General features: G+C 42.5%; 2 protein-coding genes across 2 annotated transcripts; one reads left to right on the forward strand and one right to left on the reverse strand.

Annotated features, from left to right (window-relative positions):
- Window positions 1-1,127: 1,127 nt before the first annotated feature.
- Window positions 1,128-14,588, forward strand: CCDC117 (coiled-coil domain containing 117). Its single transcript, XM_057526545.1, has 5 exons — window positions 1,128-1,447; window positions 2,127-2,177; window positions 8,545-8,769; window positions 9,256-9,393; window positions 11,663-14,588. Exons 1-5 carry the CDS (start codon window positions 1,266-1,268, stop codon window positions 11,898-11,900), a joined length of 834 nt encoding a protein of 277 aa, XP_057382528.1. The 5' UTR covers window positions 1,128-1,265; the 3' UTR covers window positions 11,901-14,588.
- Window positions 14,589-16,867: 2,279 nt separating this feature from the next.
- Window positions 16,868-21,673, reverse strand: XBP1 (X-box binding protein 1). The gene is given in 6 exon segments (XM_028163743.2): window positions 16,868-18,017; window positions 18,324-18,407; window positions 18,410-18,469; window positions 19,288-19,416; window positions 20,220-20,316; window positions 21,397-21,673. Coding segments are annotated over 6 exon segments (1,176 nt in total). The 5' UTR covers window positions 21,645-21,673; the 3' UTR covers window positions 16,868-17,459.
- Window positions 21,674-22,909: the final 1,236 nt, after the last annotated feature.

A 22,909-nucleotide genomic window follows, 5' to 3' on the forward strand; every position in this document is an offset into this window, starting at 1 on the left:
TTTTGGTTAGAAAGAGAAAAGCATCTTCTGACAGCTGAAACTGGCCTGGTACTATCAGGTGGACCCTGGTGTTTCTTGTTAAACAATTTCACAGAACATCAACATCAAACAGGGACTGAGATGTGACTTCTATGGATCAAGATAAAAGCAAGACCCCTTTGTAATCCTGTCTGTAATCCAATCCTAAACATTGTCCAAAGCACAAAAATGACCAAACATCTCCCATCCTGGCTAACGCAAGGACTGTTGCTTCTTTACCAACTGTAGGTTTAGGCTCCCTTCGTTCCCCCCACCTTCTAGAAAAGATTAGCTAAGATAACCATAGAATTATCTCTGCTTCCTGACAGTATTAAGTCCAGAGCAAAGCCCTGCTTCTTTGACCTGCTCCCAAATCCCACTATGACACACCGAAATCCTATAGGAAGCCTTTTCTAACACCCTCTTACTGAGACACTCCCTTACTGCAGTAAGTCAATAAATCCATCTTTGGTCAATTACAGGTGTGTTCTTGGAGGTCTTTGGCTGAAGGGCATTGACTTTGGTATAATAAGCAACTCAGACTAGATGATGGTGCCATTTCCTGAGATGGGAAAAATGATCGTGATCAGTGGTTGTGGTTGCAAATTCTGCTAGCCCTTTAGCAAGACTTTGTCTCTGGATGCCCCACATAGAGCCTGGAAGTCTTGCCAGTCCCTCTCACAAGAGCTCTGAGGTTTTCCCTGATCCTCCATGCTGTTCCCTCTAAGGCATCATCAGCTTCATTTACATTAAAACACAGAAGGAATTAGTAGCTGATTTTTAACGTGTACTATGTGCCAAGAAGTGTCCTAAGGGCTCTAGATGTTTTAATCCATTTAATTCTCCCATCGGTCTTATGAACATAGGTACTACTGTTTTCAGGTTTTACTACTGAGAAAACTGAGGTACAGAGGTTCCATAACTTTCTGAGTGAGGATTCGAACCTAGATCCTATTCTAGGTTGGCCAGGGCCATCCTCCAGTCCCGGAGACTCGGCCGGGCAGCCATCTTGTTTGTAGTCCGCAAGGACTTCAACTCCCGGCAACCCTCGCGTCAGCAGTTCTCCACACACAACAAATCCCGGCGTGCCCCGGGCGGCTTGGGGTGGAGGGTTCTAGAAGGCGTGACGTGGGGTTGGGAGCGGGCGCAGAAGCGGGCGCCTCTTGGCAGTCGCTGTGGCAGCCGCTGCCGGGTCTGGGGCCGCGGGCGGCCGGGGCCGCGGGCGCAGCCTCCTCATCTCCCCGGCCATGGCCGCGCTCGGCCGGCCTTTCAGCGGCCTCCCGCTGAGAGGCGGCTCGGACTTCCTTCAGCCGCCACCGGCTTTCCCCGGCCGGGCCTTCCCGCCGGGGGCGGACGGCACCGAGCTGGCCCCGCGGTGGGAACCCCGCGCCGCCCCGAGCAGCCCGGGCGGGAGCGCGGCGCGCGGACGGTGAGGATCTCGGCGGGCGGCGGGCGGGCAGGCGCGGGCTAGTTGACCCTCCCCGCGACCTTCGGCGGGGACTTCTCAGCCCCAGGTTGCTGATGAGGATACTGAGCCCCACAGTCGGTTACCGTAAGTCGCCTGAGGTAGCATAGCGCGGGGGTCCGGTTCGGACCCTGGCCCCCCTGCGTCCCGGGAAGTGAGGAGACGGTCCGAGCTCGCCCAGAGCCTGCGAGGAAGGGAGCCGGGTCGAGCCGGGTCGAGCCGGGCCTGGAGCTGCCCTGGGCGCGCACTCGCCTCGCTCCCTCCAGACCGCGGCGGAGCCGCCGCTGCTGTTAACTTTCAGCGCCTCTCGGACACTGAGTTTTCTCATCCGCAACTTGGGACAGAAGTGGGTCCTCCTAGTGGGATCATAAAATAAAGTGCTTAGCCCGGTGCCTGCCCCGATACGTTTTCCCTACGGTGGTCCCCCTCAATTTATCTCCCCCGGTCTTGACCAAATGAGAAGTTTAGATTTCAGTGTCTATACCTGACTGAACTTGTGACCTGTATATGCATCCCACTCGGCAAGGAAGGGGACAGCTGGTGGGAATGGGGTGGGCAAGATTATCGGAGCCAGAAAGTGGATGCTGAACGCACCCGCTCCATAAATTTCTCAACTGACTGATTTTCTGGTTTGTTTCAACAGTGTTTCAGTTCACCATAGAAAGAAACACAAGCGAGAGGAGGAGGAGGATGAGTAAGTTTCAGGTGCCTTTTATTCACTTAATGGTCACTTAATTTAACCTATTTTATATCCATAGCTATTTGTTTTTAAGTGAAAGGGTGAAACATCAGGTGTCTGAAAGGAGATCCAAGGAACTGATAACATGGGTTACGTTTTAGAGAACGGAGCTGGTCAGGTCAGAGGGAAACTTGTCACTCTGTAAACAACTGTATAGCCAGGACATGGAAGCAACCTAAGTGACCATCGACAGATGAATGGATAAAGAAGATGTGGAACATATATACAATGGAGTATTACTCAGCCATAAAAAGAAACGAAATTGAGTTATTTGTAGTGAGGTTGGATGGACCTAGAGTCTGTCATACAGAGTGAAGTAAGTCAGAAAGAGAAAAACAAATACTGCATGCTAACACATATATGTGGAATCTAAAAAAAAAAAATGGTTCTGAAGAACGTAGGGGCAGGACAGTAATAAAGACCCAGACGTAGAGAATGGACTTGAGGACACAGGGAGGGGGAAGGGTAAGCTGGGACGAAGTGAGAGAGTGGCATGGACTTATATACACTACCAAATGTAAAATAGATAGTGGGAAGCAGCCGCATAGCACAGGGACATCAGCTCAGTGCTTTGTGACCACCTAGAAGGATGGAATACGGAGGGTGAGAGGGGATATGGGGATATATGTATACGTATAGCTGATTCACTTTGTTATACAGCAGAAACTAACACAACATTGTAAAACAATTATACTCCAATAAAAATGTTAAAAAAAATGCATAAGCGATTGTAATGTTTGAACTTTGAGCCATGTGAATATTGTTATATGCACAAAATAAAAGAGTTCGCAGAAGGCTACATATTGAAAAGTCTTAAACTCCTTGCTCCCAGTTTTCCCCAGAGGTTACCCTTGTTGCCTGTTTCCTATGTCTCCTAAGGAAGATAATGTAAAAATTTACAAGTTTATAACTATATATTTCTGGTTTTTTACATTGTAAGTAAGATACTGTTCACACTGCAGCACATCGGATCTTTTCATTTTACTCTCCTGTAGCTTGTTGCATATGGGCACATAGAGTTCTACCTAATTTCTTTTTCAACAGGTGAGTGGAATTCTATTGTAAGGCTAGGTACAGATAATTAACCAGTCTCCTAGTGATGGATTTCTAAGTTAATTCTAATCTTTGTTATTACTAACAAATCTACCATGACCACCATTCTTTTTTTTTTTTTAACATCTTTATTGGAGTCTAATTGCTTTACTATGGTGTGTTAGTTTCTGCTGTATAACAAAGTGAATCAGCTATACGTATACATACATCCCCATATCCCCTCCCTCTTGCGTCTCCCTCCCACCCTCCTTATCCCACCCTCCTTATCCCACCCTCCCTATCCCACCCCTCTAGGTGGCCACAAAGCATGGAGCTGATCTCCCTGTGCGATGCAGCTGCTTCGCACTAGCTATTTATTTTACATTTGGTAGTGTATATGTGTCAGTGCTACTCTCTCACTTCGTCCCAGCTTACCCTTCCCCCTCTCCACGTCCTCAAGTCCATTCTCTACGTCTGCGTCTTTATTCCTGTCCTGTCCCTAGGTTCTTCAGAATTTTTTTTTTTTTTTTTTAGATTCCATATATATGTGTTAGCATACAGGATTTGTTTTTCTTTTTCTGACTTACTTCACTCTGTATGACAGACTCTAGGTCCATCCACCTCACTACAAGTAACTCAATTTCGTTCCTTTCTATGGCTGAGTAATATTCCATTGTGTATATGTGCCACATCTTTATCCATTCATCTGTCGATGGACAATTAGGTTGCTTCCATGTCCTGGCTATTGTAAATAGTGCTGCAGTGAAATTGGACCACCATTCTTTTTAAGTTCTTTGTATATATTTGCAAGTAGGTAAATGGATTCCTAGATGGGAAATTGCTGGATCTTAAAGTATATGCATTTTGAATTTTGAAAAAAGTTGCCAATTTATACTCCTTTTACAGTGGGAATGCCTGTTTCTCCATCTTCTCATCAGAACTGTATTTTCAAACTTTTTGATCACCACTTAACTGATAGGTAAAAGATTGCATCTCATAGGCAGACAGTCTAAAAAAAAAAAATGAGTAAAAGATTTCCCCAAAGGGGATATCCAAATGACCAACTAAATGAAAAGATTTTTGACCTCATCGGTCTTTAGAGAAATGCATATTAAAGGCACAATAAGATACTTCACCACCAGATACTGGAGCGTTCTGTAGCACCAGGAACTCTCAAACACTATGGATGAGTATGTAAATTGCTACAACACTTTGGGAAACAGTTTTGCATTATCACATGAGTTGAAGGTGCACATACCCATTTACCCAGCAGTTTTCCTCTTGAGTATGTACATGTGCTCATCAGGAGACATGTACAAGAAAGTCCATAGCATCCTTGTTCATGATAGCTCAAAATTGGAATGTCCCTGAACAGTACAATGGATAAAGTAAATTTTTTGCTGAGTTCAATTCAGCAAAAAGAAAAACAAAAACAAAAAACCCACATCCATCAACCTAGATGTGTCTTATAGTATGAGCAAAAGAAACATCACAAGAATGTATATGTAGGGACTTATGCCATGGAGCAACTAAGCCCGTGTGCCACAACTGCTGAGCCTGCACTCTAGAGCCTGTGAGCCACAACTACTGAAGCCCGCACTTAGAGCCTGTGCTCCACAACGAGAAGCCACCGCAATGAGAAGCCCACACACCCCAACGAAGAATAGCCCCCGCTCACCGCAACTAGAGAAAGCCTGCGTACAGCAACGAAGACCCAACGCCAAAAATAATAAATAAAATAAAATAAAATTTATTAAAAAAAAAAGAATTTATATGTATACAGTATAATTCCTTATAGATAAGGTTCAAAACCAGGCACAACTAAAAACTTGAAGATTGCATATCTACATACTTGATAATGTATTTTTTAAAAAATGAAGTGATTACCATAAAAGACAGTATTTACCTACAGGGAGGAGGGAGTAGAGTACCATTTTGGGATTCTGACAGCAGTCTATATCTTGAATATTTTCATGGATTTTTGTTTCATAATTATTAAATTGTATGTACTTTTATAAGTATAGGCATTTTATAATTAAAGAAATTAGATCCCTGTTTTAATTTGTATTTTGTAAATTATAGGCGATGTTGAACATCTTTTTTTTTAAGCCATCTGTGTTTCATTTTGTGTGAATTGTTCATGTTTCTGCAAATTTTTTATTGGCTTATTGGTCTTTTTCTTGTTAATCTATAAGAAATTTTATTAAGGAAGCCAGTTTATTATATATGTTTTGTTTTCCCCAGATTTGTTGTTTGTCTTTCAACTTTGTGTATGATCTTTTTTTTTTCTTTTTTTGCCAGCAGAAACTTTGAATTTTCTCACCTGGTTGATACATAGACTAATGAGACAGTAGATTTGAAACTTGTCTCAGTTTTAAAAAACTTCAGGGACGTCCCTGGCAGTCCAGTGGTTAAGCCTCTGCGCTTCCACTGCACGGGGCGTGGGTTTGATCCCTGGTTGGGGAACTAAAAATCCCGAATGCTGCGGCGTATGGCCAAAAATTTTTTAAAATAAATAAATAATAAAATAAAATTTAAAAACTCTGGACCAGACAATATTTATGTTCTTTATTGCCTTGGGATTGCTGTTGGATACACAGGGACCTCTTTGCTTTTATCTTTTGGGGTTCCCTATAGGAGATTATTGAATAAAGGATTCCAGTGTCATAAATAAAAAGTTTGAAGTGTACAAACAATTGGCTTTAAAAGTTAAATAACCATCTTTAATATACACATGGAGAGATTGAGGCCCTGGGGCTGGACAGTTGGATGTCAAATACCCAGAAGTGTGCTGCCCGCCTGCCACTTCCATAGCTCTTATCAGAACTTTAAAGTCTTTTATATCCCATTTTCTTTGGGACTTAATCATCATTGATCTCTAATTATTTGCAAAGTGGACCTAGAGGCATGAAATAATTTAGCCCAAATTATGTTGGAGATCAGAGATCAGAACCCAGCTCTGATACTCAGTTGCATTTAAAGATTTTTTTAAAATATTTATTTATTTATTTAGGCTACTCCAGGTCTTCGTTGTGGCATACAGGATTTTTTAGTTGCAACATTTGAACTCTTAGTTGCTGCATGCATGCGGGATCTAGTTTCCCCACCAGGGATGGAACCCAGGCCCCCTGCATTGGGAGCATGGAGTCTTACCCACTGGACCAGCAGGGAAGTCCCTCAGCTGTATTTAATAGTTGAATTGTTAGATATGCTAGGAAATTACCTGTTCCTTCTAGATTTATTCTGCTTTTTCTTACATGACTTTTTTTTTTTTTGGCTGTGTTGAGTCTTTGTTGCTGCACGTGGGCTTTCTCTGGTTGCAGCGAGTGGGGGCTACTCTTTGTTGCGGTGCAGTGGCTTCTCATTGCGGAGCACGGGCTCTAGGTATGCGGGCTTAGTAGTTGTGGCACGCGGGCTCAGTAGTTGCGGCTCATGGGCTCTAGAGCACAGGCTCAGTAGTTGCGGCGCACAGGCTTAGTTGCTCTGCGGCATGTGGGATCTTCCTGGACCGGGCTCAAACCCATGTCCCCTGCATTGGTAGGTGGATTTTTAAGCACTGAGCCACCAGGGAAGTCCAACATGACTTCTTTTTTTTTTTTTTTTTTTTTTTTTTTAATTTTTATTTATTTATTTATTTATTTTATTTTTATTTTTGGCTGTGCTGGGTCTTCGGTTCGTGCGAGGGCTTTCTCTAGTTGCGGCAAGTGGGGGCCACTCTTCATCGCGGTGCGGGGACCGCTCTTCATCGCGGTGCGCGGGCCTTTCACTATCGCGGCCCCTCCCGTTGCGGGGCACAGGCTCCAGACGCGCAGGCTCAGCAGCTGTGGCTCACGGGCCCAGCTGCTCCGTGGCATGTGGGATCTTCCCAGACCAGGGCTCGAACCCGTGTCTCCTGCATTAGCAGGCAGATTCTCAACCACTGTGCCACCAGGGAAGCCCCAACATGACTTCTTATGTCTATAACTTCTTCTTCTGCTTTCGAAAATGTCACATACTTTATCCAAATATTACAGAAATGTTTGATTTATGGATAGACATTCTTAATACTATCTTATGAATTAAAAATATTTATAAACTAAACATCTCATTTAATAGTTGATTCCAGTCAAAAATCTAGGTTCAAGAGAGCATTATTACTTGTCAGATTTTATATTGCCAGAGACTTGAATGTTGATTTTCATAGTCTTCACATGAAATAGAAATTTCTCTCTATAAAATACATGCTTCTTCCTTTGACTCTTAGTTTAGAATCAGAAGTTCTGGTAGCCATTAATGAATTTTTTGGTTGTAGAACTGTGTTCTGGTCTTGAGATTGTGCTTGGTGATGCTCAGGCAATAATGTACTTTTGGTCTAAATACTCAAATAGATGAGGGCTGGTTGTCTATTTAACTTGCTTCAGGACAGCTCTCAGCTAAACACCAGGCATGTCATAGTGCTTGCAGATACTAGTTCGTGGTAAGAGCTTGAATAGTTGAATTTCCCTAACAAGGCAGGAGGTTTTAGTGAAAATGGCATAGAGGTAGGATTCAGGGTCTGTCTCTGGGGTCTGGTACCCAAAATATCAATACAACTCACCTTACGTGACACTTTGGAGGGGGCACTTTAGTTTTCTAGGTCCTTGTTTCCACATGTGCAAAACAAAGCAATTGGATTTGATGAACTCTAAGGTCTCAAGGAAATACAAAATTTCTAGGAAGTGAAGATAGTTTATGTTGCAAGGCAGGAGAAAAGTGCACCCCATTATTAGTCAGGGACCCATAGAGCAAATGACAGCCTCTGCCATTTTTGGAGAGAACCAAAAAAATCAGCAATACCATTTGCACCTGTAGTACTTGCTGCAGACCTGATGAAGCATATATTTTTGCCCTAAGGGAATATAGGATGCCTGCAGATTACCTCCTCATATGCCCAGTGTAATGGAGCAGCAGCAGTTTGAAAAAATATGGCTGGCACTGAATTGCTACTTAGTGATTTTTGTGTTCTTTACCTCCCACTTGACCTTTCCAGAGCTGAATAAGTAAGAACGACTTTAAATTCCCACATCGAACACTTCTAATCTGGAAAGGCAAAAATCTTGCAGTTGCAACCTAATTTGACAAATGTCGGTAAGGGAAACATCTCAGGGAGGCTGTGAGAATGACAGAAAAGAAAACGTGTGATTTTCCATCTTGTAATCACACACTGTCAAAAATTAGAGTTTTTTCGTAGAAGAATTTGACTAGAGATGGGGATGATACACATTTCATTTATATTAGCCAGGATTTTCATTGATTTTTTTTTTTTTTTCAGTTGTCCAGTAAGAAAGAAAAGGCTAACTGAAGCAGGGCTCTGTGCTGGTCCTAATGACTGGATTCTTTGTGCACATCAGGATATAGAGGGTCATGGAGTAAATCCGTGCACTAGTGGCCTTTCTGCACCTGGCATGTTAGATGTTATTTGTGAAGAGATGGATCAGACAACGGGAGAACCACAGTGTGAAGTTGCCCGAAGGAGGCTTCAGGAAATTGAGGACAGGTAAATGGGCAGCATATATTTAGCTGCTTATTATTGTTCCTATGTAACATCTCTACTCTTTCAAGTTAGTCTAATTCATCATTTGGTGATTCCTTGATCCTCAACGTATCAGACTATAAAAATCAGGAAGTTCAAAGTATACACTTTAAATGTTAAAGTAAGCTCTTCTCATAGAACTGTACTTAATATTTTCACTTACTATCTCTGAATATTTTTGGTATGAGGGTTTTTAGGGACACATTCTTCAAATTTGATTGCCTCTAATGTAAAACATTTTGATTAAATGTTGAACAACTCTTTTGTGTATACTTCTTTCTCTCAGGTATAGTCTCATATTTTACTTGATATTTTGCTGTAGCGTTTGTCTTGCAGCGTACCTGTTGCGTTTATCCTTTTCTTATTTTTAAAATTTTGTCCAATTAATAGAATATATAATAGCTTAACTAAATAATTTTTCTATCTTCCTTCGCTTCTGTCTTTATTTAGAATAATTGACGAAGATGAAGAAGTTGAAGCTGACAGAAATATTAACCATCTCCCCAGCCTTGTCCTTTCTGATACCATGAAAACAGGTTTGAAGAGGGAATTTGATGAAGTCTTTACAAAGAAAATGATTGAGTCCATGTAAGTTTTGGTTTCTGGTTTCCATTCAATTATGATCTTGGAGGGAAAACCCAGTCTCTAGACACTTCCTGATCGCCAACCAAGTGAAAGCACAGTGCATTTTGTATTTAGCCCAGGTTGGAGACCTTTTCTTATTAGTTCATTGGGGTGAGCAAAATGCTATGCAAGCAGGAGTTGGCTGCCTTGTGTACTCAGCCCTGGGTTGTTTTGAAGTCCTAAAATGCACTAATGGTCTAATATTTGGAAATGGGAGGATTGGCAAGAAAGAACCCATTGTCATATGTATATGTATAGCTGATTCACTTTGTTATACAGCAGAAACTAACACACCATTGTAGAGCAATTATACTCCAATAAAGAAGTTAAAAAAAAAGAACCCATTCTCTCAAATTCCTATGATAGGATGTAGGAACCACATTTCAAAAGTACCTTTTACCTGGCTCTCTCAGTTATCTAGGACCACTATTAGGACCTAGGAAACAAAAGTCTCCCAGCAGTCAAAAAAGTTATCACAAAGGCCACAATCCACAGCCCATATTCTTACCTCATAGTGTGTAGCCCCTCAGGCCTTTAGCTCTAAGAGCCATTTTGCACTTAGTTTAGACCCAGTTTGATCAGCTCAGTTATCTGGTTTCCTCGATCATCAGAGTGGAAACACACAAACAGCAGAACAGACAAACTCATAGTAGTGAATAGTGACAGTACAGTGTGAGAACAGGAGAGGCAACTGGAAAGCAAACATAAGAACCTGAAAAGCAAAGCAGCCTGGAGCCCATTTACATAAGAACTAATGATAGCCCTGTAATTCTTGTAGTCCTTGAGCTTAGATGATCTCAAGTGGTCATTACCGACTCTGTAAAGTACAGCTGTCTCTTAATATCCATGGGGGGATTGGTTCCAGGACCCCCTGTGGATACTAAAATCCAAGGATGCTCAGTTCCCTTATATAAAATGGTCTGGGGGCTTCCCTGGTGGTGCAGTGGTTAGGAATCCGCCTGCCGATGCACGGGACACGGGTTCGAGCTCTGGTCTGGGAAGATCCCACATGCCACGGAGCAACTAAGCCGTTGTGCCACAACTACTGAGCCTGCGCGCTAGAGCCCATGAGCCACAACTGCTGAGCCCGCATGCCGTAGCTGCTGAGGCCTGCGCGCCTAGAGCCCGTGCTCTACAACGAGAAGCCACTGCAATGGGGAGCCCACGCACTGCAACGAAGAGTAGCCCCCACTCGCCACAACTAGAGAAAACCTGCACACAGCAATGAAGACCCAACACAGCCAAAAATAAGTAAATAAATTAATTAATTAATTAAAAAAATTAAATGGTCTAAATCAAAAACCCACAGATATGGAGGGCCAACTGTAGTAGGCAAGTTATAAAGTGCCATTTAGGAGTTGCCTAGAAAAGACTTCAGATAGACTTGGTACTCAGTGAGCGTAAGTGTCAGATATCTGAAAAATTCTCCTAGGATACCAGTCCCACTGATGTCAGGTAGATGAGGCAGTGTTGTCTTTAGACACAGTGGGTTCCACTGCTGCTCGATGTTAGCTCACAAGGGTTTTGTATTAGCCTCCTAGCTTGAGCTTATAATTCTGACTACCCAGCCCTTAGGATAGGTAAATAGTTTAGCCAAGAGTAAGCAGGTCACATTGCCCTCCAGCCTAAAACATAGCACTTTCTGCTCTTGGTAGTTTTCCAGAAGCTAGCCTTGTGTGTGTGGGTGTGGGTGTTCTTCATTGTTTGTGTTTTATTTTTCCTTACTTGCCCTTGGGTCCCAGAAACCATCAAACCATCACTAGATGGAGAGGGCGGCAAGGGGGTGGGGGTAAGCACAGACAGTGGCTTACTGCAAAAAGCATTATGTTTCATAGCTGTACTAAGCAAAAGGCATACTGAGATATTTTTAGTGTGTTTGGCCAGTGTTTCTTTTTCATTTATAATGGTTTAGTACAAGATAGTAGCTCACATCTGCTAATATTAACCACAATTTAAGAAAAAACTAATAAATCAAGGGCCTCTGTTCTTCATGTTGAATGTTTATATTCTAATCACAGCATCAGTACAACCAGTTGGTTTGCTTAAAAATGCATGCAGAACTGTAAAATTTAATGTACTAGAGTGGCCTTTGTAAAGATCAATTTGGATTGTCATAAATCTATTTAATCCCATCAGTTTTTAGATGTTAGGTAGCAAACATTAGTTTTTCAATGTATGTCTTTTATTTTCATGTTATAAAATTATTGATAAACATCTGTATTTTATGTCTTAGGAGCCGTCCTTCCATGGAGCTTGTGCTCTGGAAACCTCTCCCTGAACTCCTTTCTGATAAGCCAAAGCCGTCATCTAATGCTAAGAACTACACAGGAGAGAGCCAAACTAAGCATGCAGCTGCTGGCACTGCCTTCCCTCAAAGAACTGAACTGTTCTTGGAACCTCGGCAAACAGGGTTGCCTGTTTACACTGGTTTGGAGACAGCTGCTTGCACAGAAGAAGAGATGGAACTCTAGACACCAGTTTCTACACTAAAGTCAAATTTTAGAAGGCTTATGTGTTCAGTCATGAGCCTGCTTGTACAGTATAGGGACTTGAAAGTTTTGAAACGGGTGTAATATCTCTACCTGTGATTTGGGGTGGGACTCTCATTTTGGGTAGCCATTTCTTGAATTCAACTTTTGCCAAGGAAACTTGTCTCAAGAGAAAAGCAGTTTTCTAGGGGTCTTATTAAAGGAATAAGTACATTCTGCTAAGTCAAGTATAGAAGCTATATGTGTAAGCATGACTTTTAAGTCATCTGTCACATTGTCTATATCATTCAGATACTTGAGTTGAAAAAGATGCATTAAAGTAGGATGCTCTCCTACTACGTGTACTTTGACAGTTGAGCCACAACTTCATCTGTAGATATGAGCTCTGTTTACAGTGGTGACTATATATGATTGGGGAGAAGGAGTAAGGAGGCGGTAGCTTAAGCCTATGCTGGGGAAATTAACAGAGGCTCTGAAACCTGTATATTAGTTGTCAATTCAGTGTAGCTATATTGATTAAATAGCCAGTGGTGTTGTGGCTCCCCTCTTTGCCTCTGAAAATGCAATGAAAAATACAAAGAAAAGGTTTTTCCTTTGAGGCTTTTTTGCCTTGTGCTACTGTTGCTCCTTGGTTTCCCTTGCATAATTGATAAGCCCAGCTATCCAGTAATGTTTACAGCTTAATTAACTTTGAGTGATAGTTTAAAAGGTTGTGAGGTAAACCACGTGCTAATTGGCTCTGGGAGAAGCATCCCTCAGGTAATCCTGGGGCAGTGCTGTATCAGCTAAGCCCAGCATATAACTTCTGTAGTTAAAAAAAAAAAAGTTGTGCCTGTATAAGCAAGTTGAGTTTTTTAATGTTAATTTAGAAAACAGTGACTGAATAATTCGCTGAGCACATATGGGCAAGTGACATTGAGATTTACTGAAATAGCCAATTTGCCTATTGTTTCAACTATGGTGCAGTAAGCCTAAAAGTTAGTAGAGAACAGCTTCCTGCTAGCAGGAAATCTTCATCTTGAGGACCTTACCCAGGCTCAAGGCATCCTCTGAGGGTAACCAGGATTGAAGTTTTTTATTTCTCAGGAAGAGCTCTTCTGTGTGGCAAGGACTCAGTAGTACGAAGTAAAATGACAATTCCTTTAGTGCTACAGATATACACTATAACTTATTGAGTGTAATACTAGCTCTTTTATCAGACAATGGGAGACCACCCCAGTTCTTTCTGTTTTGTTTTCTGGGTTTCTTTTGCCTTTGTTGGAATCAGATACCTTGTGTAGAAAACATGGTTTATGCCAAGTAGAGGTGACTTTAGGAGGCAGCTCCCGGGCAATTTTGAAACCCATGCCGAAGTCCCTCCCCTTTTTACAGATGGCATAGAAGTCACCAGTCTGTTAACTGGACTGTTTCTTCTCCTGCCTGTTGTTCCTGCTTTCTCTTATTTCTGTCTGGATAGTCAGGAAAAGATTTAATGTTTAATATTTAAACAAAATATTTAATGTCTACACAGTAAAATTATTCAAACTTCAAACCAGTATTGAAACCAGTTGGAAACCAGCTAATAAGTTTCTTAATCTCAGATTTAGAGATGAATGTAAACTGTATTCTGTTGAAATGTGCAAGTGTTTGATTCATGCCGTTTAAAAAACTCCTGCCTCTCGGTCATTGTTAATGGGACCAACTTGTAAAGTTTGTAGCCTTAAAGAAACCTCCATGCGTTTGTTCTGCTACAGCTCAAAAACATGAAGTGACTGCCTGGAATTTGGAGTTAGTCCCAGTGTTCAGGTGAAGGAGAGGTGACAGCTTTCCAAAGAAGGACCCAAGCACACTAACACTGTCTTCTATAGGGATTGTTGGGCAGGCCTGGGATCCAGGTCTGTACAGTGAACAGGAGGAAAGAAGAGCTCTGAAACAAGGCTCTGATACCACGGGTATATGTAGGAGAGAACTAATAAGATTCTGTTAATTAAGATCCAAGCAGAACTTGTTTCAGGAGTCATTTTACCTGACATGATCATTATTTCTGCAGGAAACATGGACGTTCAATGCTCCTTTTTAAACTTTATCCTGCATATGTTTGTACAAAAATCGTTGTCTTCATCCTTGTGGTGCTTACTCATCTGAGCCGTCTCCACAGTCCCCATGCCTCTGCTTTGTTTTTCTTTTGTAGAGTAAGGCTTTTGCTTTTGCCTTAAGGTTTCCCTAGGGAATTAACAGGTCTTTTCATTTTGTACAGCTTTTGCAGCATGGATCAAACATTGGCTTACTATGCTAATGTGTGAAGAGAAAAAATTATCTAAAGCAGGTGAGCTTTAATGAACAAATGTGTATTTTCTCTGAGTTTGATTAGGGTATGTGTGGTTTTCTATTTCATATGAAGAAAGTTAAGTGAGGTTCTCACAGATATTAAATAAAAACTGCTACTCATTCTTGAAAAGGTGCAAATGTAAAATTTAAAAAATGAGTGGAAGCTAGAACCATGAGAAAAATGTTCACCAGTGGGTTCATTAATTATTTTAGATCTGGAACCTTGGTTTTGTTTTTTAATAGTGATAAGAATGGTGGAGTACTTGGAAAGTTGTGAAAGATGCTGTTTTACTTTAAAATGAGAATCTGGTGTTTTTGTATTTTGTTTTCAATAAAACTTCTTAAGTGTTTTGGACTATTTGAGATATTGTATTCCTGCACTTAAGTAAATGAAATCAAGTTTGGGACCTTTAAAAATAGGGAGTAGGAAAATTCCTCTTGATGTTCAGTTACATGGTCATTCCTTTCTTGAGTTGACAGGTCACTGGGTGGCAGTATTGCATGCATATTTACAACCATTAGTTGATAAATGTGGATCCCTGATTTGTGGGCAGGCAGGTTTGAGTTACGGCTACAGAAAACTCAGGATATTGGGGGTTTTTTACCAAAATTTGGAAATCACAGCTAGAAGTTATCTATTTTTATAGATTTGGAAACTAAGCCTAAGTAGATAGTGACAATTTAGTATAATAATCCAATTCACCAGGTCCAGGGTTCCTACTTGACCAGTGGTCTTTTTACAGCAATACCTAACATGTTTAGGTTTCATTGAAATAATCTACAATAAAGTATGGTTCAGGCAGTGTAACTTTAAACTCCTTGAGGGAATATAGTTTTGTATGTATCAGTTTGGTTCAAATATTCTACTAGTGGCATTTGAGAGATGAGCTACATGCAGTTATAATATGGTGTTAGACTATAGCTCCAGCAAGACAGGATGTTGTCTTTCAGCAACTGGTTAGTGGGTAAACAAGCCAGTCTTCCTGTCCCTTAATTAACTTTAGAAGTCAGAGGGTAAAGATTTAATCTTAGAAGATTATAATCTGATGCCATAAAATATTCTTGGAGTAGGCGGTATTAACTGCCTCTGCCTACAGTTCTGTCCCTACTTTGCCTGCTCCAGTAGCACACGTAGTAGAAAAGCAGAGAAGCACGTTGGTGTCACAAGGCCCAGGGAAATGGTGTACAGGTATCTGTCACCTGCTTCTTTGCGTTATGGACAACCTTCTGCATTTAATAGAAATCTTGCTTTGGTTTTGCAGAGAAAGATGTTTTTATTTCTAACCATTCCATTTAGTGTTTCAGTATGAAGATAGGATATCCTGAGTGTTTAGTAATTTTCACCCATCTGTGCAGGAAATGAAAATTCAATCTACACAGGTTGTGTCCTGTGTTATTCCTGTTGTACAGCTGTCTCTTTCACGTGATGTCATTGAATGTAAATTACTTGAGCCCCAGTCTTCAGATGCTTGTTCTATAATGTTGAAAGCTAAAATGTATCTGTAATTACATCTGCCTACACAATCCCTAAATAGATTCTCAGCACTTAAATTTTCAGTTCTAGAAAATCTGGTGATCAGGTTTTTAATTGTGGGGCAGCTGGAGGATTGTTCTTACACTTACAAAACAGAAACTCAGAGATTAAGCAAGTTTGCATTGCCAAGTACTAGGATTGGGCTCTGGTTTCAGCAACCAGGGACCTTAGGCTCTCTTGCCCACTAGTATGCTTGTGGACACGCCCCCAATCACACCAAAGGCATTTCCTTGTACTTGGCTGGAACCATAGCCTGCTTTGCCTTGCTGCTGGGGATTCTTCAAATCCCACCTTGTTTGGTCTGCTCACTCACTCTGACCTCCCCAGAGGTAGTCAGTAAATACTGGCATAGAATCCTGGCATGGGTAAAATAATTTCTATAAATTAGGGGACTCCTTTAATATCATGTAAGTGGATTCTCAAGGAAAAGATGCACCTTGGATGATGAGTTTATCAAGTCTGTAGTGTGGGGGTTGTAACAGATTCATTCTTTTGTGAAACATGTCCTAGAGTGTATATAATTCTGTAAGAGATAAAAACCCTTCCAAAGTGGATTAGGAGATAACAGTTAACTTTTGAGTGCTTGGGACGGTGCCTGGCATATACTAAGTGCTTATAATGCATCATCTCTTTGAATCCTCTAGCAGCCTTTAGAGATACTATTATATGAGGAAGTAAGTGGTAATTTATGCCCAGGGTTACCCAGCTGAACCGGTGGTAGAGTTGAACCCAGGGAGTTTGAGTCTAGAAAATGCTCTTAATCTCTATAATAATAGCAAAAGTATTGATATTTAATGGCATGTCCTTCTCTAACAATGTTAATAGCAAAAGTTGTTAAGTGTTCTAGCTCTGCCATTTACTAGCTGTAATATGTTGGTCAGTTAGGCTGAAGAAACTGTCTCAAATATAGTAACTGCTCAGAGTGTATTACTTCAGGCAGCCAGGAATTGAAGCAGGCGGTAATTAAGGGGGGAAAGCCTTCAGTCACTTTAAAAAGTGGCATGCTCACTGAAGTGGGATAAATCACTACCATGGCAAACAGTGAAAACTAAGAGAGAATAACAACAGTAAGACTTGAGGTTCAAGAAGGAATCAAAGAACAAAGATACTGCATTGTACTTTTTAACTGCACAGGTAGTTTTAAATAAATGGAGAAAGCACCTTCCAAAAGTTACACTAGCAGGGAAAGATTCCATCAAGCATTTACATAGTAAATTTCTATTTTACAAAAGATTCTTGATCTTTACTTGAACTGTACATGATAAGGGAAAAGGAGCCCCCTCAAATAGGTGTTCTCTCTGCTTGCAGAAGCAAACTAAAGGACCTAAGATCGGAGGCAAGCCTGGGATGCCAAGATGGGTAAAGAGAAATGATAAAGGGCCATTCGTTAATTCCATGTCTAAGACACTTTTCTAGTGATGCTTATGTAAATACTTTAGGGCAAACCACTGCCCTTAAGATAAAGGTGCAACCTCAGAATCTGTACTTCTGGATTATAGTAATGTATCTGTGTACCCTGGACTGCTGAATGTCGAAAGACAATACTTGGGGTGACCTATGAGGTTTGAACAAATACTTTAGAGGAATTCTCTAGGACCATACACCCTCTACTTTGGCTTTTTGAATGAAGCACAGGCTTCTGTGCCATATCCTCCAGCAGTGTAATAGTCAAGAAAAGGGCATCAGTATTGGATCACTCCTTAGACACTAATCAGCTGGGGAAAGAGTTCACTGGCAAAAGTGTCCTCCCAAGAATGGTCTACACCAAGCAGAGAGGACATGTCACTCAAGGGAGAAGGGGAACCCTCATAGCTACAGTCACTATAAGCATCCAGTAGGCAGGAAGATGGCTTCAGGCAGTGGCTGGTTGAAAGCAGATCTGAGATACCCAGCTCTGGAATGAAGTCATCTTCTACAAGTTCTTCCTTCACTGAGACAGTGAATTCAGGGTGATCCTTCTCTGAGGGACTGGAAGGTGCTTCCTCAATTTTCACTACCACATTAGCTTGGCTCTCTGTCTCAGAGGGTATCTCTAAGACTAGGGGCTTTGTATATACGTGGTCAAAACGAATCAGTTCATTAATGGCTTCCAGCTTGGCTGATGACGTCCCCAGGGATGGAGAGGGGGGTGTGGGTAAGGAACTGGGTCCTTCTGGTTCGACTTCTGGGAGCTCCTCCAGGCTGGTAGACTCTGGGGAAGGACATCTGAAGAACATAACTGGGTCCAAGTTGAACAAAATGCCCAACAGGATATCAGACTGTAAAAGGAAAAATTAAATGGAGTTCAACTATTAGAATGCACTGAGAATCTACCTTAGTGCTAGGTTCCATAATGTAAATTAATCATTAGGCTATAGGATGACCTCCAGGACCCACCAGACCCATTTATCTATACTCCACTCCATGTCCTAAACCACCTGGAAATAGGAAGGTAGTTAATGTTCACCTCCAACTCAACCAAAACTACCTTCTCTGCCCTCATCTGTCTGGTTAGGGATGTCAGGCATCAAACAAATGGAATTAAATAGTTATACACCTCTTTAGTAAACCTGAATAAGCCCTACCTCAGAGTCTGAAGAGTCAACACCGTCAGAATCCATGGGGAGATGTTCTGGAGGGGTGACAACTGGGCCTGCACCTGCTGCAGAGGTGCACGTAGTCTGAGTGCTGCGGACTCAGCAGACCCGGCCACCGGCCTCGCTCCATTCCCCTGGGAAGAAAGACCAAAGTGAATGAACAGCTCCAACAGCTGAGAGTCCCCAGGGAAATACTTGCCAGGAAGCTGTGATTCTTGACTTTCAAGAAAGCTAGAAAACTATTCTTTAGAGCTGAAATCTTTCCCTTAAACCTTTGTTATTTCCATTTTCTTGAGCCCTCCTCAAGAAGAGATAAGAAAAGGAAGGTAAGACTAACTTCATTGTGATTTTCTGTACAATGAAACATTTTTCTTCCCCAAGCAAAGATTCAGGCAGGACCGATATTCTTAAATAATATCTTCCTTATATTCTCAATAAGAATAACGTTCCTAGTAATAAAGTTCTATAGTGACTTTAGGTCCAGAATCTTTTTGGATAGTAATTTTTTAAAAAGTTTGTCCTGAACATTATCTTCTAAGTAGAACTGCCCTACTGTCAACCGTAGACCACTTAAGTGTTATCACTGAATTTGCCATGATTCGTAAATTAAAACCCATACATCACTCTTCTATCAGAAAGGTGTCACTATCACAATGAATCCCTTCTCAGTCATATTCATCAAAGAACCACTATAATTTTCGTAGCATTCAAAGTTAGGTTTGACTGGCTCTCTTATCCTGGTTCTCCTTAATGTTGGCATGGTAGATATATCTTGTCGACTACTGGCATTTGTTAGTACTTGCTCTTGGAGAGTCATCTAACTTATTTTAATTATTAGGACCCGGTACTATTCACTACACTCTTGAAAAATGAATAAGTATCATTGAAGAAAGAGGTCATGTCACTTAAAACCAGTTCTCACATACGGCACCAAATAAAGGACATGACTTACTTTGGTCTCTGCCTCCTCTTCAGTCACTAGGGCATCCATCCCCAAGCGCTGTCTCAATTCCTGGTTCTCAACTACGAGGCCATGAGTTTTCTCTCGTAAAAGCTGATTTTCTAGCAAAAGTTTTTGGTTCTGGAAGAAAGTTCAGAAGAGGCTATTAAGACATCTAATTCTTTCACTTAAGAATCCACCTGACAGCATTTCACTACAATAGGTTTCCTTTCCTTCTCCCGGGTCTTTTGGAAAACTCTATGCTTATGAAGTTGTTCACAGTGGGTATTAGAAGGCAAGGTTATAATTACAAAAAAAAAGTTATTTAGGAAGTGCTATCTCATGGGGTCACATATAACACAATGCCCCCAACTACTAGTAGAGACTTCAGCAAAGAGTGACTTGTGGCTTTAATTTAGATATGATGTTTAAAAAAATCCTATCTTGAACTGGCAGGTGATAATAAAAGTGGCAGTGGTGGACTGTAAAATCAACATGTTAAAAAAAAAGAACAACACAAATAATCCTTATGTATTCAAGATGTGTAACTGGCAACAATTTAAGTTTAGGTAACAAGTAGACCCTAGAAGGGGAAGGGAACCGTTAGTGGACTTTTGGATAAGCCAGAAAGGTCTCAAGTTTAAGCAATGATTTCCTATCTGCTTTTACTAATTTTTTAGTACTAACTGATAAAACATTGTTGAAATGTTGTAATTCACCAGCTTTGAGATAGAGCTAGTACCAAATGCCAAGAGGGTCAATCACTTCTGCTCTCATCAAGGTTCACCACTTAACCAACTACCTATCTACCCTAACTTAGATTAACTAAAAGTTTAACTTTTAATTTTATGTCCAATTGTATTCTAAAGGAGATGAAGCAACCATTAACCAAGGAAAGATATACAATGGATAAAAGATACGAGTTTGGCCTTAAGTTTTTTTACCTCTTCTTCCAAATCTACCACTTGTTGCTCCAGCTCACTCATTCGAGCTTTCTTTCGGTCTCTGGCAGTCTGAGCTGCTACTCTGTTTTTCAGTTTCCTGAGAACAGAAAGAGACATACCACACTGAGTCATCTCAAACCTTATTTATATCTTTATTTGAAAACTTGGCCACCTGGTGCTTTCATTTTAATTTACAGTACAAGGTAGACTAATGGTAAAATACACTTCAGGGTTCTCCCCTCAAGAAAACAAAACCAAAAAAAAAAAAAAAATCAGCCTTCTGTGGATCTAGCTTGAAGACCTACTTTATTCTCCCCCATACTGAGTCATCCACCTCCGTCTCATCCCTGGCCACAGCACAGAGGCTGGACACAAATATTATTCACCTTGCATCACAAGACTTTATTTCCTCCTCCCCTTTCTACTCCCCCGTTGCTTCCTGACTCCAATCCCCTTAAACAGGATCCAACCTGGACTGATTAAATCTAGTAAAGGCTGCAATAGCGCTAAGACATAAATCCTCCCTCCCTAAACCCAACTCAAAAGAGGGAGAGGCTGATGCGACTTTCACCCTGGTGCTGAGAGCCTAGGCCCGTGTCTACTCCAGGAGGCACTTCATAAATCACAAAAAGCACAATGATCATAAGAGAACTAACATTTACAGAGGACTAAGTACTAGGCATTTCTCAATCTCCCCAGCAGCCTGATGAAATAGATACCATTTTAAGGATGCAGAGGCTGAGTTTGACTCGGGAGCCTTACAGCGCTCCCAGCCCCCTTCAACAGCTGACATTTCAGTTCCGTGCGTCTCCAAAAAAGTAGGTTAACCAATTGGCTTCATGTCACAGCCCAAGTTCAGAAAAGCTGACCACGGGTCTGTGGTCACAGCTAGAGGGCCTGGAACCCAGGTACCCTTATACCCAGCTCTGGTTATCTCTAATGAGATAGAAAAGAAATAAAAAAGGCCTGCGCAGCTCTGGACTCCACCCAGCGCGGTGGATCTGCCAGTCCAGACTTCCTGCCCCGCCCCGCGCCACGCTGGCACCGGACTGGCCCGGCCACCAACGCCTGAGCGCTGCGGGCGGTCAGCGCGGCCCCAGGTCCCTGTCTCGCCTTCGGATTCGGTCCCAGACCCCAGGCCCTCGCCCTCCGGCTCCGCGCCTCGACCCTCGCCCACCTCCGCAGCGCCTTCTCCTCGGGGCTCAGGTGCGTGAGGCGCTGTCGTTTGCGCGCCTGGGGCGGCCCCCCGCTCACCGCCTCCGGGCTGGCCCCTCGCTGGCCCGGCAACATGATCGGCAGAGCCCGGCCTGCCGGGGCTCCGGCGGCTGCGGCGGCGGCGGCGGCGGTGGTGGCGGGCTGGCCGGACAGAAGCAGAACTTTGGGTGCCCCGGCGGCCGGGCTCTGCGCGGCTGCCACCACCACCATGGCCGGAGCGTGTCTACGCGAGTGCGCACCCCCGCCGCCCAGCGGGCCGGTTCCGCCGCGCCCAGCCTTTCTACGATCGTGGCCCTCCTCGATTGGCCAGCGCCGAGTGACGCAGGCCTATTTCGGCGCCCATTGGTCCGGCCGATCCGGAGGGGGTGGGGCCAGGGCGTCCAGCGTGGCGTTTGCGGTGCCGGGCATTTTTCGTCGGGGTGGCCGGTAGGCGTAGCTCGGCGCTGGGTTAGGGCACCGGAGGGCCAGGTCTGGGGAAGTACCGTGCTCGTGAGGAAGGGTCCGGAGCCAGGCGGAGTTTCCTCAATAAATGGAATTTCCCCCCTAGGCTGACGCAGAGTTTAATGCCAAACCGAGAGATTTCCAGACCAATTTTTACGGAGACTAACAGATTTTTACCCGCCCCTGGCAGAATTGTATCTTGTGCGCCACTTAGGGCCTGGAGCTGAGCAGAAAATCGAAAGACCAGCGCGAATCGGGGCTTGGGTTAGAGAAAAGCCTGCAAAGAAATTCCGCGAAATAAGTCTTTAGGGAATGAGATCGCGCGTTTTAAAACTAGGTTTAACTCATAGTGAAGGCTTAATAAACCTTAGGTGGTGTTCTCTCAGAGTGGCGGGAATACGTGTAATTTCATTTTTCTTTGCATCTCTAAACTTTCTGCTATGAGCATACACTATTATTATTATTATTATGAAAAGGAAAAATGTCACGTATGAGACATGAGGGGAGGTTCAGGGCTCTTGCCCGCCTGTTGCGGCGCAAAGGGGCGGGGGGCGGGGGGGCTTGTGAAAGAGGGGCCTCCGAACGGTAGCTAGGGACCAGTTTAGACACAGGCATATTAAAATGGAGAAACCCGAGGAAAACACCCCACACGGGCATTTTCACTTTTTTGAAGCAAATTACAAAATGTTAAGTTCCCTAGAATTACAAAGCAATACTTTCTTTAATAAGTAGTTACTGCTTCCTCTATGCTCAGCACTGTTCTAGGTTCTAGGGATGCAGAGATGAGTAAATCTCGTAGCTGGTGTTTGGAAGATATGCAAAAAGTGAAAAGATAGAACGCTTCCAGGTAATTCTTCGGTGTTACCAAGTCAGGTTAGCCCTTCAATTATATTTTGGTGGAAGAAAACAGTATGGGAAGAAGGAATGAATGAAAGCAGTTCAGTCTTTCGATATATAGGCCCTTTTAAGGGCGTAGTTTCCGTCATTCCCAGGACTGGACTGTGAGCCTCCTAGTATTTTCTTCCTCCAAATTG

The sequence above is a fragment of the Balaenoptera acutorostrata genome, chromosome 13, assembly GCF_949987535.1.
Source record: "Balaenoptera acutorostrata chromosome 13, mBalAcu1.1, whole genome shotgun sequence".
NCBI classification, from domain to species: Eukaryota; Metazoa; Chordata; class Mammalia; order Artiodactyla; family Balaenopteridae; genus Balaenoptera; species Balaenoptera acutorostrata.